At 44.1% G+C, this 18,915-nt stretch overlaps 2 protein-coding genes and 1 long non-coding RNA gene across 7 annotated transcripts; 2 read left to right on the top strand and 1 right to left on the bottom strand.

The window, feature by feature from the left end:
- Positions 1 to 107: 107 nt before the first annotated feature.
- LOC126981077 (uncharacterized) lies at positions 108 to 14,282 on the bottom strand. 2 transcript variants are annotated; one of them, XR_007733731.1, is made up of 3 exons: positions 12,654 to 14,282; positions 10,069 to 10,166; positions 108 to 376 (listed from the first exon to the last, which is right to left on the bottom strand). It is a non-coding gene; the product is annotated as an uncharacterized LOC126981077 (long non-coding RNA). The 2 variants fall into 2 exon arrangements; XR_007733732.1 differs by lacking the exon at positions 108 to 376 and adding an exon at positions 2,498 to 3,055.
- LOC126981070 (uncharacterized) lies at positions 365 to 9,943 on the top strand. Of its 2 annotated transcripts, XM_050831747.1 has the most exons (4): positions 365 to 737; positions 3,619 to 3,752; positions 6,760 to 6,862; positions 7,407 to 9,943. In XM_050831747.1, the coding sequence occupies exon 4, from the start codon at positions 7,489 to 7,491 to the stop codon at positions 8,920 to 8,922; it is 1,434 nt and encodes a 477-aa protein (XP_050687704.1). In that variant the 5' UTR covers positions 365 to 737; positions 3,619 to 3,752; positions 6,760 to 6,862; positions 7,407 to 7,488; the 3' UTR covers positions 8,923 to 9,943. The 2 variants fall into 2 exon arrangements, with proteins under 2 accessions (XP_050687704.1, XP_050687703.1); XM_050831746.1 differs by lacking the exon at positions 3,619 to 3,752.
- Positions 11,045 to 18,892, top strand: LOC126981072 (major facilitator superfamily domain-containing protein 9-like). 3 transcript variants are annotated; one of them, XM_050831751.1, is made up of 9 exons: positions 11,045 to 11,353; positions 11,833 to 11,982; positions 14,463 to 14,594; positions 15,061 to 15,190; positions 15,568 to 15,702; positions 17,134 to 17,208; positions 17,383 to 17,666; positions 18,237 to 18,470; positions 18,651 to 18,892. In XM_050831751.1, exons 2-9 carry the CDS (start codon positions 11,911 to 11,913, stop codon positions 18,849 to 18,851), a joined length of 1,263 nt encoding a protein of 420 aa, XP_050687708.1. In that variant the 5' UTR covers positions 11,045 to 11,353; positions 11,833 to 11,910; the 3' UTR covers positions 18,852 to 18,892. The 3 variants fall into 3 exon arrangements, with proteins under 3 accessions (XP_050687708.1, XP_050687707.1, XP_050687709.1); XM_050831750.1 differs by having other exon boundaries at positions 11,046 to 11,353; positions 11,818 to 11,982; XM_050831752.1 differs by lacking the exon at positions 11,045 to 11,353 and having other exon boundaries at positions 11,835 to 11,982; positions 14,409 to 14,594.
- Positions 18,893 to 18,915: the final 23 nt, after the last annotated feature.

Below are 18,915 nucleotides of genomic sequence, written 5' to 3' on the forward strand. Positions count from 1 at the left end.
TCTCTCTCTCTCTCTCTCTCTCTCTCTCTCTCTCTCTCTCTCTCTCTCTCTCTCTCTCTCTCTCTCTCTCTCTCTCTCTCTCTCTCTCTCTCTCTCTCTCTCTCTCTCTCTCTCTCTCTCTCTCTCTCTCTCTCTCTCTCTCTCTCTCTCTCTCTCTCTGTCAGGTGAGCAACAAAGAGGTACGGCCAGCATTCACACATTCCCCGGCAGCGCATGGCAACGCACTGTTGTGGCGACTAGGTCACGCGGCACCGGCGAGGCGAGGCAGTTGTCACTCAGCCTCAACGTGTGGTGGTGGCGGTGACCTTCACGCTGGACAGCCTCGCCCCGGGGTTTGGTGCGGCCACGACCCCTCAGTCGATGGAGTTATATACAGCTGGAACAAGTCGTTGAGTAGGGATGTCAATACTGTGATTTAAGAACATGCCCCCAATAATTTATGGTATGTCAAAAACATCCTGAAAACCTGCCTCAACGAAAATGACTGTTTTCTAAAAAAATGTCGCAGTCAGGGCAAAGTGAGCATGTTCAGCCCACCCGCTGAGCGACACCCTGGCCAAACAATGTCGACACTTTGGAATGGCGGGATTGGTGTCCGTACTCCTCATGTCGGGAAAGCAAGTGATGAAAAAAGTTCAGGATCGATAAGATGAACTAAATCCATTGGCTATATCCATGTGCAAAGTGAAGGCTGATACATGTCAGTACCTGCGAATGCTCTACGAGTATCTTCTTGGGTAAGTTGTAATCTCTCCGTCAGGACAGCTGTGTAGATGTAGTAAGGTTATGTTGCTGCCACACCATTAAATTACATAACGTTATGTCTTCGTTACCTCTTCCTTCAGTTGTGTCATAGGTTATCTTCCCTAATATCTTACTTCCTTTTACTAAGTAACGCTGCCCATAGAACAGGTAGGATCTTTGTGGAACCTGGTGGACGGCCAAAGTCCGTTCGTGGCACGGGATAATTTTATTTTAAGTGGCTGCCGTGATGTATCACCCTGTGTATGACTCTTGCTTGGACGATGCTGCACCCAGTGGCTCCTCTTCACCAAAGGTGCTAAAGTCAGGTTTGATTGGTGATCTGAACATGTAGGCAGGGCAGGTAGTACGGTACGGTTTGGTACAATATTACGGTACGGTACGGTTATTTTGGGGCCAAAAATACGTTTCGATATTACGGTTCGATATCTTCATTCAAGTATGGTACGGCACGAAGGTACGATTCTTCTTTTCGTACTTATTCGTACCATTTCCGTACGTAAAAAAAAGAATCCAAAAATAAAAAAAATGTTATAGCTACTGACAGTATTTCACGTCTGGAAACAACATATTCATGGAACAAATTTTCGTTTGCGGGAACATCTGGAGCGCTTTATATCTTAACAGTCTCTGAATACTCCATCAGTAGTCTGCCATCATGCGTGTGTCCCCTGAGCCTTGACACCTCTCCTCCATAACCTAATATCTTGATGAAAGCGCTCGCTATGCTCATTACTCTCATAACTCGGGACATTCCTCAAGATGGCTGTTGAGGAAATGAATCTTCATGCTCTGTTGCAGTACACACACACACACACACACACACACACACACACACACACACACACACACACACACACACACACACACACACAGCCCAAAAGATGAAAAAAAAATTACAGCAGTGATTTCTCCTGGTGTTTGTAATTTTCAGTCTTCGTGTCCCCACAAAATTTTCACGGCAGCCACAAAGGACGCCCATGCTTTTATCTCTGTCAGTCACTGAGTTTATGATATGGGTCTTCCATTTACTTTTTTTAATTTGTGGTCCATCGAAAACACCAGCCTTTATTTTTTCACAACTCAGGCCAGGAAATGCTGTGCCTATGAACTTAATGAAGCAGTCACCCTTCACGTTAAGAGCTTTGACAAACTGCTTCATGGAATCCAGTTTGATATGAAGTGGAGGAAGGATTATTTTCCGCTCTGCAGTGGTTGCTTTATGACATTCACCTCCCCAACAGTCTGCCCTGTTCTCACTGGCCACATTTTCTGCTCCCAAAGCTTGTCCTTAGCTCGGCTCTCCCATAAACACAGGAAACATGATATTCTGTATATCCTCCTTGCTTACCAAGCAAAAGTTAGTCGATTTCAGATCCACACATTCTCATATTAGAAAAATATAAATCATCTGCAGTATATATAAATTAGGCAAAAATTGTATACTGTATATATTGTAATTTCATTAAATTCTTTCCAATGCGGACCCACCCATGGAACGAAAACCTTGAAGTTAGGGGCAAAAACGAAAGCAATTTTTTAAATCGGCGACCCAAATTACCTTGAAGCATCTCTCAAACTTACGTCAGCAGAAAAATGTTGAATTTTGTCGGCCAGTGTAATGGAAAAAAAAAAAAAATAAATAAATAAATAAATAAAAAAAAAATCTCTCTCTCTCTCTCTCTCTCTCTCTCTCTCTCTCTCTCTCTCTCTCTCTCTCTCTCTCTCTCTCTCTCTCTCTCTCTCTCTCTCTCTCTCTCTCTCTCTCTCTCTCTCTCTCTCTCTCTCTCACACACACACACACACACACACACACACACACACACACACACACACACACACACACACACACACACACACACACACACACATACATGTGTACGTATATCTACATCTGTCTATCTGTTTATTTATCTGTCGATCGGTCGATCTATATTTATCTTTTTTTTTATCTATATAGATATAGGTAGGTAGATAATAGATAGATATGTCTATATACAAACTTATATAGCGGTAAACATATCTAATGTAGATTACTAATTAGCATGAAATATATAAACAGCACAGCCGCCTTAATCCCCATGGGCGAGCGGTGCCGCAGGCCGGATAACAGCGTTTGGGCTTCCATGAATTATTCCGGCCGGTCCGGGTGAAGGCGCTCCCGGGTCAATACAATGGCATGCCTGCCTCGGTTGGCCTGGATACATTAGGGTCGAACACCCCTCCCCGCGCTCCGCCTTCGACATCAAAACTTGGCTTCCTGCTGATCACCTCCCGCTGCTCTGCGCTGAAACTGTTTTTTTTTTTAGGCCTAGGTAATTATATCGAGTGGCCCACTGCAGGCTTGGCGGTTAAACAAATTAACAACAATATTCTCTCTAGTAAGGAGGCGTGAACAATGCAAACAAAGCAAAAATTGTAAGTTTCTCTCTCTCTCTCTCTCTCTCTCTCTCTCTCTCTCTCTCTCTCTCTCTCTCTCTCTCTCTCTCTCTCTCTCTCTCTCTCTCTCTCTCTCTCTCTCTCTCTCTCTCATTACTACAAATATTACAGACTGCATGAACTATCATGTTAGGGTACGACGTGAAACAGACATTCGAAGGTGCAGTGCTTGTATAACTGTAAGGTATTCAGCTACGTGGGTACCAGCTGAGCGTGAAAACAAATACTTTTCAATGATTAATGCAACATATCTTTTTGGCCACTCCTCTGACCTCTATTCAGGAGCAGTAAGTAGCGGGCTTTTTTTATAATTTTTTTTTACGCCCTTGAACTGTCTCCTTAGCTGTACAAAAAAAAATATTAATGCCTGCCTTCTACATCGTCAGTGGGTTCATATTTTATAACTTCGATTTCTAGATGCCAGTACGCTAGCATGAGGAATTTAATGTTCTCTGACACGCGTATCCACATGGGAATGAGTACGAGTGAATATCGATGCACACTGCCATTGAGAGAAGGAAGGAGCGGTGCGTGCTGATAAAGGCAACTAGGTAAGTCCTACTCCGTGTTCTCACTCTTATTACATCAGGGGTGGGAGTGGGGGGTGGGGTGAGAGAGAGAGAGAGAGAGAGAGAGAGAGAGAGAGAGAGAGAGAGAGAGAGAGAGAGAGAGAGAGAGAGAGAGAGAGAGAGAGAATAAAGGAATATATGAATGAATGAATGAATTGGGAGTAGTCTACACACCAGGGAGTCTATCACCGTACATACAATAGCACACACAATGATGGTAAGCTTGGAGGGAACCCGCTACCCGCGTCCTGTATGGCCACTCGAATTAGATAACATGTGTTTGTTCTTGCCGCTGACCCGCACGGCAACCCGCTACCCTCTACCCTCCCAGCAAACCGCATGCAGTGTGGCCGCACCCTTATAGCGGTCCTAAGCAGCAGATCGCCACTGAGCCGAAGTAATCCCAACTATACGCAATGTGAATTCCAGAGAAACAACGTTCGCTTTCAGTATCCAAACAATATTATTTTTTTTCCCATTATGAGTCTCAAAGCAGTGTTTAACAGTGATTACTAATACTGAAGCAGCGGTCAAGGAATAGGCAAAGCAGTGTCTAACAGTGATAACTAATACTGAAGCAGCGGTCAAGGAATAGGATGATTGATTCCGTATAGCAAAGCCCAGGCACGAGCTTTCTTCATTCACGTTCAGGGTGATGAAGTCGTTAACCCGTCCGCTGCGATCGGCACGTATTTTGCCCTCACTGGTAGCCTGGTAAAATATAGTCCCAGGTCTTTCTCTGCCTCTGTGGTGGATAGTGGAGTGTTTCCTATGTGGTATTGGTATGCTGGATATCCGCTCCCAAACGCAGGATTATATATTTTTCTTCACTGAATTGAAGCAGCCACTTTTTGTTCCATTCCTGTAGCTTGGTGATGTTTTCTTATAGGAAATCCGCAGCAGCCATAGTTGAGACCTTCCTCACGCAAAACGCGGATTCCCTCGCCTGGAATGTTTGTCGGAAGTCACCTTCCCTGTCCGACTAACCTTTCGTCTTCTCAACTCTTAAGGTCAAGAGACGCAAGAAACCTTTAGCTACACAAGGTACGCTGATCCTCTGCATCGATCGCGCACCTAACGCCTAGGTCTTGCAGGAACTCAGTCCGTAGTGTATAAATCCTTTGCATCTGTTTATTAAAGTATACATTTATATACAATATACGGAGAATAACACATTAGAGTTTATAAAATATTTCTCAACGCTGCGTTACTTTTTCCAAAGTTTCCTACAGAAGCATTAAGCTGTTTAACTTTGAATGCAATGTTTAATCAGGAGCTTCACTCCTTAATTCCTTTCACTGATAACAATAATAATCACTGGGTTACGAAAAAAAAATTGGAGTTCTCTAATTTTTTTCAACTGACAAATTTGCACCGCTGAATCCGAGAATGATACCCGTTTCTCTCGATCAGGTCAGGTTTTTGTGCTAAGTCGATTTTTAAAATATCCGATCTTATAATTGAATCGATTACATTTTTGTGACATTTTCGGTTGATTTTTTTAAATATTTCTCATCCGAAATAGGTTTTTAAGAAAAAAATCGTTTTCTAACATAATTCATTAAGTAAATGTTACAAAAATTGATAAGTGTACATTGAGTATTAGACATTGATAAAGGTAAGTACATGTAAATTGGATATTAGGTCATCATTGTTCAAAATTCAGGGCATGAACTTCCGTTTCTTCGAACTCCTAGAATGCTCAGCGGTAGGGATGTCTCTCTTCAGAGTCCAACAGTAATCAGCCATCATGGCTGCATCCCAGCGTCCCTGACACCTGCTCTCCATCTCTTTCATGTCCTGATGGAATCTCTCCCCCTGCTCGTCGCTCATTGATTCCAGATTCTCAGGAAACCGATCCATATGTGAAAATAAGTAATGTATTTTGATGCTCATGTTGCATCCGAGGTTTCTGAAAGCAGTCAGCATATTGGTGACAAGTTCTGCGTAGTTCTTGGCCTTCTTGTTGCCAATAAAGTTCTTCCCGACAAGAACAAAAGCCTTCCACGCTTCCAGTTCCACTTCGCTCATTGAGTTTTCAAACTCTGGATCTCTGATGTGCTGACGGAGTTGAGGACCGTCAAAGATGCCAGCTTTCAACTTCTCCATGGTCAATCCCGGAAAAGTGTGGCACAAGTAAGTGAAGCAGCCACCATCCTTGTCCAGAGCTTTGGTGAACTGTTTGATCAAGCCGAGCTTGATGTGCAGCGGTGGGAAGAGTATCCTGTCCCTGTTCACCAGAGGGTTGTTTATGACGTTCCTTGCTCTGTAAGGCACCAATTCCTCCCGTACAGGCCAGTCCTTCTTCGTGTAATGCTGAGCTTTGTCCCTACTATCACACACGCGCAGAAAGCACGGGTACTTGGTGAACCCGGACTGTTGTCACAACAAAATACAAAATATACCAGTTAGTTAAAAACTCTTCAGAATTCGTTTATTTGAAGAAATAAGAAAGAATTTTGCCTCATATAAATATATAACACCCGTACGTGTAAGAAAAAAAAGTAAAAAAAACATCATGTGGCGATAGATAAAAAAGTTGATCTGATTGAGCAAAACCAATGTGATTTTTGGATTCAGCACATCAAAATTGTCCTGAATCAGCTAATAAATCTTAAACGATAAATTTGTTGTTGGACAGTGATATAATCATCTACCTTCGTCGATTCTCCCCTTCCCTACGACTTAAAACTCTTTCAGGAGAAGAGTGCGAAGGCATCTCCCGAACCAAAACTGAGCTTAGTCTTTTGACGTCTTTTACGGTCTATTTTTGTTGGGGCAGCGTGTTGAGGGCTTCTTTTTTTTTACCCTGGCCTTCCATATATTGATTTATACCATAAGAAAAAGTGCTACCCTAATACGGTAAAGAGCGCAACCTTTAGTCTCAGGAACGCTGCTTGCAGTAACTTGTGTAAGACTCAAATTTCTTTCGTCTTATTACCGACGTGGTAGGGACTACTGCGGCTAAAACTGACTCACTCTCTTCCAGCTCTTTGATACTTCGATGGAGCCGCCACTAAGATCTCCCCACGGCCCCAGTCCGGGCCCTCACCTGGCGGGCTGCGCGGGCGTGACTGGCGGGGCGGCGACAGGTGAGAGGCCTTGGTGCCCGCGAGGAGCGTGGACGCGGGTGTTGCACTGCCATTGATTAGTCATTTTCTCTTTTAGACGTTTTTCTTTCATTCCAGCATTTTTCTTTTTCATAATTTCTTTATTTCTATCTTTTTCTTCGTGCTTTTCTCATTTTCTTCTCCATTTTCATAATTTTCCTCATCTCTTTTTTTCTCTCTCTTTAATTGTTTTCTTAATCTTCTTTTCTTATTTTATCTCTTTTAGTTTTATTATTTTCTTTATTTCCTCTTCTGTTTACAGACATATCACCCTTTAAATAATTACTTCATTATTTATACTGCAGAAATTCCGAGGCACTCAGATCTCTCTCTCTCTCTCTCTCTCTCTCTCTCTCTCTCTCTCTCTCTCTCTCTCTCTCTCTCTCTCTCTCTCTCTCTCTCTCTCTCTCTCTCTCTCTCTCTCTCTCTCTCTCTCTCTCTCTCTCTCTCTCTTTGTGTGTGTGTGAGTGTGTGTGTGTAAGCATACATGTATGCCTTAGTTACTAACTGTTATCTCTCCACACAGGCAGCAGCTAACTGGCCTCGTGGTGGTGGAGGGAAGGCGTCCGAGACAGGACGCGGCGCGGCGGGGTGGGTCGGGGCGAGTGATGACAGCGGAGCGCCGCTGGTACGAGCCACCCACCCCGCGGGACTGGCGCCGCCCCAGCCTGGCGGAGCTGCAGAGTCTCGAGTCTTCCACTGCGCTTCGGAAGGCCATCCTGGAACGTAATTCCTCCACCCCTGCCGGAAAGACCGTGGACCTGGCATCCCATAAATCTTCCTCCTCCAGCGGGAGGTCCACTATTTCTGAGGTGGATAAAAACATACTGGAGAGAAATTTTCCCGTGACCCCCATCGACCCTCTGAATAGTCCTCACGCAAGGGCTATGAGGCCTCCTGCTGGAAGAGATGGCAAACCTTACAGCCTCCGTCGTAAAAAGACCTTTACGGATCTCAGTGATACCTATTTTTTTGATAAAGATTGGCATGGAAGCGATCCTCTCGAGAGACCGGCAGTTAGCCTTCCTGGATCTAGGCCCCGAAGCTCCACTATGACAAAGTATGCTCCTCTTCCTTCCATCACGTCAAGCAAGGAGTCCCAAAGTCAGCCACCGCCACTCATACGCAGCAAGACATTTGATGTCATTGACACAAAGATGAAAAATTTGCCGACGGTGGACGATTCATCTGTGATTTCACGTCAGAAATCAGAGGAAGAGGAGGAGCCACCCTACGTGGTGACTGTGAGCATTGAAGGCAAAACTTTGAAGGAGTACATGTCCCACGCGAGAGATGGTCTCCTCAGATCCCGTCCAGCGACCAAATACGGACGATCAGATCAGACACACGAAAATCCACTATTAGGGGTTTCTTGGGTATCAGAAAAACCCTTGCTGTACCAAGTTCACCTTCCTCAAACGAAGGAATCTAGTACTAAGATTGCTAGGCTGGGCGGGGCTGATGATGGTGAAAGTGAGGGCGATGAGGGTGCGGGAGAGGAGGGATCAGACACTGTGATGGAGGCTACTGATAAAGACAATCAGGAAAATGATGATGGTAATGATGTGAGTAACAATAACATTGATGATGAAGAAAACGAAAATGAAAATACCAAGGGTAAAGATGACGACAGCAATAATGAAGATAGTGATGATGATGATGATGATAATAGCGATGATGAGGAGAGCGATGATGAGGATAGTGATGAGGAGGATAGCGATGACGATGATGATAGTGATGAGTGTGACGAAACGAAGGAGAACAACGCAATGCGATATCCACAAGTCGAGGAGCAGCCACGGGGAGACGACGATGACATCAACGTGTACTTCATGCTGCCCGACAACTCGCTCCTGCTGGCGCGCACCACCCCTCTCTGGACGCTGACGGAGCTGCTGGGCGTGGCGCGGGGCGTGCGGGTGGACGGGCGTCGCCTGAAGGTCTTACTGGACGGCGTGCACCCGCAAGACCTACACACCTGCCTCAGAGACCTCGGCATCACTCACAACACCACTGTCTATTTGCTGGAGACTGCTGGGTGAATCTGCATACCACGACTCTAACTGGAGTTACCACTATCCTGTAACCCCAAACAAATAACAAAACCCTCCAAGGAGTTCTGTCCCTTGGCTCTACACCACGGCCTAACAATATCCAACAAGCTAGGCACTGATGATATTTATTATCATCTAGGCTGATAAGATAACCGAATCTATAGCACAAGGTGAAATAAAAGATACGAAACAAGGCAATCAATGGGAAAGACGCGAAAGTGTGTGAGGCAACTCTGCCCGGTGAGGGAGCCGTGTTCACGCCCTCCTGTTGGCGGCGTCTCCCGGCGGGCAGATGACACCTGATAGTGGGTATCTGCAGTCCTGCCCAAGGTCTCTCGGAAGCCACTTCTACAGGCCTTGGTTCTGACCGTAAACTTGAACTTTCCGCCATGCACTTGCTTATTTGCGGTTCCGAGCAATATTTTTGCTTCGTCAGGGCAATACGTTAAAGTGCGACACTATCAATGTAAAAGCCGCGAAAAAGCAAGGAATGACTACATGCATGCATCATATTTTCTGAATTTTCCTCCTTCCGTTATGAATACTAAATCTCTCCTTTCTACTCTTCTACATACCTTTATTTCCTTTCTATTTCCACTAAGTACTGAACACATGGCTCAAAGTTAATTACATGCATGATGCAAAGAGATGACGCTTGTCTGTGACATTGGCCTAAGTACAATACCGGCGTTTACTTGCTCGAGGCAGCTGGCTAAATCTGTGCATTGTTGCTGTGTAATGGATGCTCAACTCAACGTCACATTTATGCAATTGAATACATGAGTAGGTGTTTGTTTGCATGTAAATTTAAACACTTGATTGTGGGTGATATATACAGCCTTGAACTGTGAAGATAAAGGTGATAAATATCTAATAAAAGAACACCACACAGATAGCTAACGCATTACTACACTGATTACATCATAAATTCGTGTGTGTGTGTGTGTGTGTGTGTGTGTGTGTGTGTGTGTGTGTGTGTGTGTGTGTGTGTGTGTGTGTGTGTGTGTGTGTGTGTGTGTGTGTGTGTGTGTGTGTGTGTGTGTGTGTGTGTGTGTGTGTGTGTGTGTGTGTGTGTGTGTGTGTGTGTGTGTGTGTGTGTGTGTGTAAGATAACTGCAGAAAACACATCACTTACCGTGAAAACGATCAGTGTGTAGTTTTATGTCACACTCTTGTATGTTCTCCTTCCTTCATTCAGAAGAGTACAGAGGAAAAGATCAAGTTTCCCAGAGTCTGAAACATGAGGTTATATCATATAGTCGTTATGACGGTGCGCTGCGCAAGAACTTTTATTTTTTTTCTGTATATACTCGAAACTATTTGTACTACTTGTGTCGAATACTGCCATGCACGACGATTAGCTCTAGGAGTTTATGTCCTAGAATTAAAGAAAAGCATGCAATGAGACAGGGCTAAATAAAGCACAGTCAGGTTTATTTATAGTCATAGTCTGGGACAGAGAAAAGATATTGTGGGAATAACATCGTCAGAGACATTCTTTGCCTTGATGTCGATCTTGTGACGCAAGCACCCCGCTCTCTACGCTCTCCGTGCAGGCCTACCTCTCCCTGTCAACTGTAACTATGACTGTTTAAAAATAAAACCTTTACAGTATTTTTCTATTATTTTCATCCCTTTTATATGATAGGTGGGCACCGCCTCATTTAGCCAACCATCCACAACATATACATAACTCTCTCTACTCTCTCTACTCTCTCTCTCTCTCTCTCTCTCTCTCTCTCTCTCTCTCTCTCTCTCTCTCTCTCTCTCTCTCTCTCTCTGTGTGTGTGTGTGGGTGGGTGGGGGGGTGGAGTGGGTAGAGCAACAGAACATAAGCTTCTGGCAAGGGTTACAAAAGTTACTGTCAAGGACGTTCCCCAGAAGAGTGGGGCTGCTGTCCCTTCCGTTGCCATTCCGATATTCCACCATTGGGTTAAACAGTTTATTTTCTTTTATCATCACTTTCATGAATTACACATTTACAACAAAAACATATATGACACATGCATTGCTCTTAGTAAAAACAAATGATCTAAACTTGTGATATGGGCGTGCTATCTGTGTAATCACGAACCGCGATAACGCTGCTCCTCACAGATCACGTAGACCACGTTATACTGTTCAGTGTGACCGCAACAGTGGCGACGAAGGGAGTGCAGGACGGTGGCTGGAGGGATGGTGAACATGAAACAAAAAAACAAAAGAACAAACAAACTACAGCTATTTGAAAAGATTCTTTAAGAAAATAAAACACTAAGTTCTTGTTTCCCACTCTTATTAACACGCACTGGATAAAACTAGTGAAAGTAACGTCAAGTACAAACGTTCTGTTATCTCTGGCACTCGTAAGCACTTCGGGAGGAGTCACGCGCATGAATTAAGTATATCGGTATTGTTTGGAGATATTCCTCATTGGAAAGGTAAGCATTTATATATTATTTCCGAAACGTTTATAGATATGTAATACAAAATAGCTCATGTAACATTTGTCACAGATTCATTCCAAATTGCCATAATTGTTAGATATTAGAATTACTATTATTATTATTATTATTATTATTATTATTATTATTATTATTATTATTATTATTATTATCTTTGCTATTATTAGTGTTATTATTGTTATTTCTATTTTCATTTTATCATCAATCATATTATTTTGTTCAATTGTTTCATTCGTTTCATTAAATCGTCCACTGATGTATATTTTCAGCTCTAGGGCTGCCTGGTTCTTACAATAAACCGTTTATTATTTTTTTTTTATTATTAATAGTTGAACAAAAAGTAAAGTTCTTCATTAAGTATTCTCTCACCATCACTTAATCTGAGGCCGCCATTTTGTTATAATTGATCATTTTTATGGGTGCCGCACCATACTTTACAGCAATATACAAAACAGAGCTTGGCAGTTGTGACTACCCAGGCAGTGGCCGGGAATACTTTGCAATACTCGTGAGCGGCCGAGAGCGGGTTGAGGATGTCTTCCGGTGGTGGCCGAGCCGCGGCTGCCAGGAATGTCCAGCTTCTCATGTATCTCGTGGGGTTCCTGGTAAGTCCATAACCAGCATAACCATCGATGTATGTAGTCTATTGCTAATGTTGGTTAGAAGTAGACAGTCACACCTACCGCAACGGGCGTAATTCCAATCTCCTTTCTGTTTATACTGGATCGTGTGTGTGTGTGTGTGTGTGTGTGTGTGTGTGTGTGTGTGTGGTTCCCTTGTCCTTACATTGTTGTCTTTTCGTTTCCAGCAACACCAAAGAACAGTTCATTTCATCATGCTTTACAAAATAATTCAAATACGAATATTCAAAATATTGCCTAGAATCATCTGGAGGGAATCAGGCAGGTCCCCATGTCAGACCCTACTTAAGGCAGCTGTTTTCTTTTACCCTTTTCCTTCTCCAATCAGTTTTTTCTTCCTTTCATTAACAACAGGCACACGTCTCTTCACATGTAACCAACCAAGACAGATAGACTGTAATCAATCTCCCTTAGACATAATGAGTTTTCGCTTACCTCTCCCCTTTCTATCAGTTCACCCTTCTCCCTCATTGAAAACCGGTGAAAGGAGGTACACGCCCCCTCACAGGTAGATTGTCACCTTACTTCCCCTTGGATATAATCGAGTTTCCTCTCCCCTCATTAACAATCCGTAACGAGCATCTGCACGTCCCTTCACAGGTAGCTACTCAAAATTGATAGACAATAACACTTACGTAAAGCGTCGCGCCTGGTGTTCACGCCTTCAAAGTCAGCAGCTCGTCTTAGTAGATGCACGTCTCGCAGTCACATGGGAGGGCACTGCCGCCACCCTGTATGGAGAAAGGGAAACTGTGACGGAGATGTGACTGGTGTTTGCATCGAGTCTTCGTTTGAAAGATATTTGCGAAAAACGGTATGTCATAGGGTTTGTATGGATAGTATTCTCTCCATTCCCCCTACGCTTGGTGAATGAGGATTTACTTAACAACGCCGCCATTCTCAGCCTTACTCGGACTCCCCAACTCGTGTTTCTTCCTTCACTATTGTCTTTTCTCTCTTTCACGGTGTACTGAAAATAGTAACACATAGCTCGGACAGAACAGCCTTACCTGAATTTAATCTCATGTGTTCCTTCCTTCTTTCACCTAACACTTTGTTCCCAGCTCAGACACACACAAGCACACACCTCTCTCCATTTTCTTCCCTGTTCGCCGGTTTGCAAAGACTGTACGCACTGAGGTTCAAGTTGAGACGTTCCAACACGATTTTTGTTGGATACATTAGAATTTTAAGACCTATTCACGATTAGGGTTTCATTTCTGTTAGATTTCAAAGTAATTTACATCTTGACAAATTAATAGCAGTATAGTCAGTGCGTGTTTTGTCAGTTCGTATTCTTGTTTGTTGTTGCTGTTTGCTACTTTTCTAAGAGTTTGTGCTCTTAAGTGGATTATGAGGCGGTCCGGTAATATTTAATTGGATTTTCACATACTTTGATCACTGCAAATAAAATAAAGCACATGCGTATTCCACATAATTGTCTTTTTTTTAGGTTGAAATAATAAGGTATAAAGCTTTCTGTGATGTTTCTCTTCACGTCTTCGGTGTGAACGGCTGGATACAGTTGTTGCCTCGGAGCTTCGGAGCGTTTCAAAATATTGCTCGGTTCGTGACGAGGAAAAGAGGACACGACTCATACGCTCATTTATTCCGCTTGCCGCCTTCGTACTGCAGCCATGACAAACATATCATTACACTGCCTTGCTAATACGAAAACACTCTTGCTGCACCGCCTTCCCGTTACGAAAACAGCCTTCGAACACTTCCATTTCCAGGGCAAGATTTAACCAGCCGGGCATGAAATCATGAAATCCCCACTACACGAGTCGACAAAGACACGTAGCCTGTTATCATCAAAGGTCGACTACCCTAACATGCGACACGGTTCCCGGAGGTCGATCCTGCACATCGCTGCAAGCGACTGGAAGAAAGAGAAAGCTTATACAGAACACGTGAAGGGGAAGATGATCGATGCCGCTGATATTGCTCTGAACACGAAGGGTGCCTGCGTGCATGCGTCCTGAAGGGAAATCCTCAGAAATTAAATCAATCGGCACGCAAGCAACTGCGTCTTGTGTTCCTTACCCGACTCAGAGGCTAAGGAGGCGGAAATGAAGCCGAGGCAAGACGCAGCTCAGCATATGCCCACAATTTTACACACCCTTCCATACAGGCAACGAACCCAACGGTTTATGTTTACTATTGACAATGATTCTCTCTCTCTCTCTCTCTCTCTCTCTCTCTCTCTCTCTCTCTCTCTCTCTCTCTCTCTCTCTCTCTCTCTCTCTCTCTCTCTCTCTCTCTCTCTCTCTCTGTGTGTGTGTGTGGGGGTGGGGGGGGGGATGTATGTGGGTAGAGCAACAGAACATCAGCTTCTGGCAAGGGTTACATGAACGTTGAAATATTTGTCTTACCTTTCACGTGTTTAGCCGCAGTAGTGAGATTGTTGAGTGTGGTGTAACACCTGGTGGTGTGGGCGGCAGGACCTGGTGGGGGTGATGCTGGTCATCCCGCTCTTCGTGGTGCAGCTCAAGAAGCTGGGCATGTCGCCGCTCCTGAACGGCGCCATCCGGTCCATCTACGGCATGCTGCAGCTCGGCTCCTCCCCGATAATAGTGAGTAGCTATACCTTGGTTGGCCCTGACTTGGAGGGATCACAACAGCATCTCCTACTGGCGTGTGTGTGTGTGTGTGTGTGTGTGTGTGTGTGTGTGTGTGTGTGTGTGTGTGTGTGTGTGTGTGTGTGTGTGTGTGTGTGTGTGTGTGTGTATTTTTTTCTTTACTAAAACCTAATGAGAAATGTGACAATTATACTTTCTATCGAATTAAAGTTGACTGTTTTGAAGACATATGACATGCACCAATAAATAGATTCTTTTAAGATTTTAGCTCCGGCGAATATTTTTTTTTCTGCCTAAACTAATTTGATTCCTGATTGAAAACTAATATATATCTTGCAAGGTACTGCAGGTGACGTCTTTTAACTGATTCCTCCTCTTCAGAACATTATTCACTTAACGTGTGTCATAGCCGGGCGCAGCCTCACTCAAGCTGCATCTCATGAACAGTGTGCTCCCGCAGGGTCGCTGGAGTGACCGGTGGGGGCGGCGGCCGCTGCTGCTAGTGTGTCTGGCGGTGTCTGCGCTCAGTTACATGGCTCTCGGCGTCTCCGCCTCACTCTGGGTCATGGCTGTATCCAGATTAGTTACAGGCGAGTCACTAGGCGAGTGATGTACACGTAACCCCTAATACTATCGCCAACACCTGCCACCATAACCACCGACACGATTCTAATTATAACATGGTATAGCATAAATCTTTGCTTTCTAAACTTCCTTCCTACGGACTCTATCCCTTTGTTTGTACTTTCATCTCCAGTTTCCTTTCAAACCGATCTATCTCTGCTGTGGTAAACGGTCACTGTTCTACCACTAAACCTGTAAATGATGGTATTCCGCAGGGCTCTGTCGTATCTCAAACTCTCTTTCTAATGTTTATTAATGATCTTGACTATTTCTGTCAAATAATTTTACACTTAGGTGTTTTATATACCACTGCACCGAATGATTCTGGCTAATGTTGAGGCAGGGGTGTTCAAGCACAGCACGACGCTGTGCAAGGCTGTGCTGGCGGACGTGACACCTCCCCCAGACAGGCCGCAGGTCATGGGCAAGTTCAGCGGGGCCATGGGCATCGCCGTCATCCTCGGCCCAGCTATTGGAGGTAGGTGACGGCGGGTCTGTGTAGCGGACCTAGGATTAAATGTTCTAATATATAGTTTTCTTCTTATCTTGGTGGCTTTTGCACACTTTCATTATTGACTGAAAGTAATGAAAATATATTTTGCGAGAACGATTTTTTTCTCTAGCAAAATAACATTTTTAAGTGATTGGGTGTGTGTGTCAGTGCCTGAGTTGTGGTAGTGAGACACCAGTTCCTTCTACATGCTTAGCGGTACAGGAGTCATTATAGCGGCATGGAGTTAGCACCAAAACTAGCACCACAGTGGCGACTACATGCTAACTAATTGTTCTTCACTACGTGTTCTTCTCGACTAATAGTGACTGAATAAGATATCACTATCATCATTATATCTCTTCTGAGTCTAAGCTACTATGGCAGTGTTTATTCACCCTCAGTATGACATAGAACCATTTCATAATGTATGTAATTGACTTAAACTTGCCCTACAAAAAGGAAAAAAGAAAAGGTGATCACAAGTCACAAGCCTCGTTCGTGAAGCGTTGCCTATAGATGCGTAAACTCGGCTAAACGTGACGCTATAGAGTATAGATGTTTCAATCACAGTGATATGAAACTCATTTAAGTTCATTCAGGTAGTAAATAAATAGACTTTTACAATAACTCTGCTACGGCTTGACATATTCATATTGCATTTAAAGAAAGCACTTTGAACTACATATAACTAAAATTGGCATTATGCTGATAAATAAATGATACTTATTGAACATATTCAAATCCTCTACAAAAATATCTTAGGGAAGGATTTTTTTTCATGTCTTACATCTTTAAGGCATTAAATCCAATGTTTATGAGTCACTACAACATCATTCTTATGCACTGCAATTAAGGTTTACTCTTTTTGATCTGACAACTTATTATCAACGATCACATTTCACAGACTCTGTCATCATCCCTCATTCCCTCGCGTAGGAGTTGCCGGGTTTGTATATGCGTCCAGGGGCAGGATGCTCGCGGACAGCGTTCCAGTAACCACAAACTGAGTTACGTCATTTTTATCTTAAGTAACCAGAGTGGTCTACTCAGAGGGTCCAAAACCCAGCAAACTTTGAATAGAATGAAACGCAACAATGGTGCAGATTGTCGTAACAGCATACACTAATTTGTGATTATCGAGCAAACAGGTTGTTGTTGTTGTTCAAAGATTGCTCTCTCCCTATCGGGGGACCACTGGCCTTTGCCAATGGCGGCCCATAGCAGGGTGCCGACAGACGGACTCTATCGGCTGACGTCAGCCGACCCGACCAAGTCGGTCAGTCGACAAGGACTCGGGTGTCTCTGAGCAAACAGGTCTAATGTGTCGGGTATTATATGAATACCCTATATCAGGAAAGGATTGGCATGTTGTAACGATAAACTTCAACTGCTGATGCACAGGGTTTTTTTTTCCAGGTCACCTGACAAACTTTGAAAACAGCTTTGGCGTCGTGTGCTCCATCAGCGCCGCCATCTTCTCCATTAACTGGGGTCAGTCAGTTCGCGATGCTTGTATAATTGTAAATAACAATATAAATATAGATAAATAAATGATAGAAAACGGATATACTTTTTTTCAGTCTATAAACGTAATTACATCACCCAAAGTTTACAATATGATTGTAGTGTAGCAAAGGCAGAAAGTTGAGCGTGTGTGCCCCGCAGCCGTGTGCCTGGCGCTCCTGCCCGCCGCGTTGCCGCTCCACTCCCACACGAGCGAGGGCCAAGAGCCCAGCGATCAGCCCACACAACAGGATCCTGTCGTCACGGAGCACATCCTTCCCATTCAATTACTGAAGGAAATCGACTGGAAGGTGTTCGGCGACATCTTCCTGGTGGACTTCTTCCTCACCTTCTCCTTGTACGCGTTCCGGTCCAGCTTTGTGTTGATGGTGGACGAAGTATTCGGCGTGTCATCCATGGCCATCGGCTACATCATATCCTTTCAGGTACGTAATACAACCTTCTTTTCAGCTTTTATTTTTAATCTATACTCTAACGTTAAAAGATGGCACTAAACATGTATGAGTAAAGGAGACGGTATAATGGGACACGAAGATTGAAACGAGTAAAGGAAAGATACTAATAAATTATTATTTTTTTTATAATATGTTCCTTTCAATACACACTACGGGAAAAGATTTGAGGCAGCGGCAGTTGGATATGAAATAGTTGCGTTGCCACCTATCAATTTTTTTGTTTAAAAGTGACACACTTCATTTGAAGAAGCCGGTGCTTTTCCAGACTTTCCCCAGGCTAGAAGACATCAATGAAGACATCACATTACCAGAAATTTGTGGTTTGAAATATATATATTTGGCATCTGATCTTTTCAATTGTTGACAGATTGCTACATAATTACTATTAAAGAAAATTTTGTAAAAGTTTTCCGATAAAAAAATTGGTCATAATATGGACAATACTTGCCTCTTCAAGAACCACCACAGCATTGAATTAGCTCCTTTGGGCGAGGCGACGCGTGTGATGCAGCGAGCAGTATCATTCTGTACCTCCGGCAGGGCATCATCGGGGCAGCAGCCGGGTTCCTTGCGGGTCGAGTGTCTCGTTATTTCGGCGACAATCAGGTGGTGCTGCTCTACAGTGCCTTGGTGCAGGCCGCCTCCCTCCTCGGCCTCACCTTCGCGCCCTCCATGGTATTCACCATCATGATGTTGGTTCCACTGAGCGTGAGCGGTACCCTCATCCAAACCACCACCTCAACCATCATCGTTGACCGCTGCTCACCTTCCAAGGTAGTGTTCCAACCACTGGCATAGTAGGTACTTCAACCACCTCATTCATGGATGCTTGAGACTGTTCACTGAGCCTTAAACCAATCATTACATTTCCTTATAATATTACGAACCGCTGGTAGTTATGACCTTTCTCTGATTATTTTTGGGGGTTCTTATCTGCTCAAAAAATTTCCATAGATTGGTTCTGTGACCGGCGTGGCACAGAGCATCCCCGCCATTGCTGCCATGACCACCCCCGTGCTGACAGGTCTCGTGCAGGAGGTCGGGGCTCGAGGGCCGGGCTTGATGGCCTTTCTGACTGCAATATTCGGTGCCGCAGCGGCCGGTTGGGCGACCCGCTTCCGGCGAGGCGAGAAACCAGTGGAGAAATTTACATAATGCTATGACGTTTTAGTGAAATAATAAATGGCGAGACTGGGTGTTGGGGTACTACTCATTTACT

Source organism: Eriocheir sinensis, chromosome 46, assembly GCF_024679095.1.
Source record: "Eriocheir sinensis breed Jianghai 21 chromosome 46, ASM2467909v1, whole genome shotgun sequence".
NCBI lineage: Eukaryota > Metazoa > Arthropoda > Malacostraca > Decapoda > Varunidae > Eriocheir > Eriocheir sinensis.

Bases quoted from the DNA above. Each gene is read 5' to 3' on its own strand.
- LOC126981070 (XM_050831747.1), top strand. From the start codon at position 7,489: ATGACAGCGGAGCGCCGCTGGTACGAGCCACCCACCCCGCGGGACTGG.
- LOC126981072 (XM_050831751.1), top strand. From the start codon at position 11,911: ATGTCTTCCGGTGGTGGCCGAGCCGCGGCTGCCAGGAATGTCCAGCTT. The intron at 17,209-17,382 runs GTCAGTCAGTTC...TGTGCCCCGCAG, and splicing joins CATCTTCTCCATTAACTGGG to CCGTGTGCCTGGCGCTCCTG. The intron at 18,471-18,650 runs GTAGTGTTCCAA...AAATTTCCATAG, and splicing joins ACCGCTGCTCACCTTCCAAG to ATTGGTTCTGTGACCGGCGT.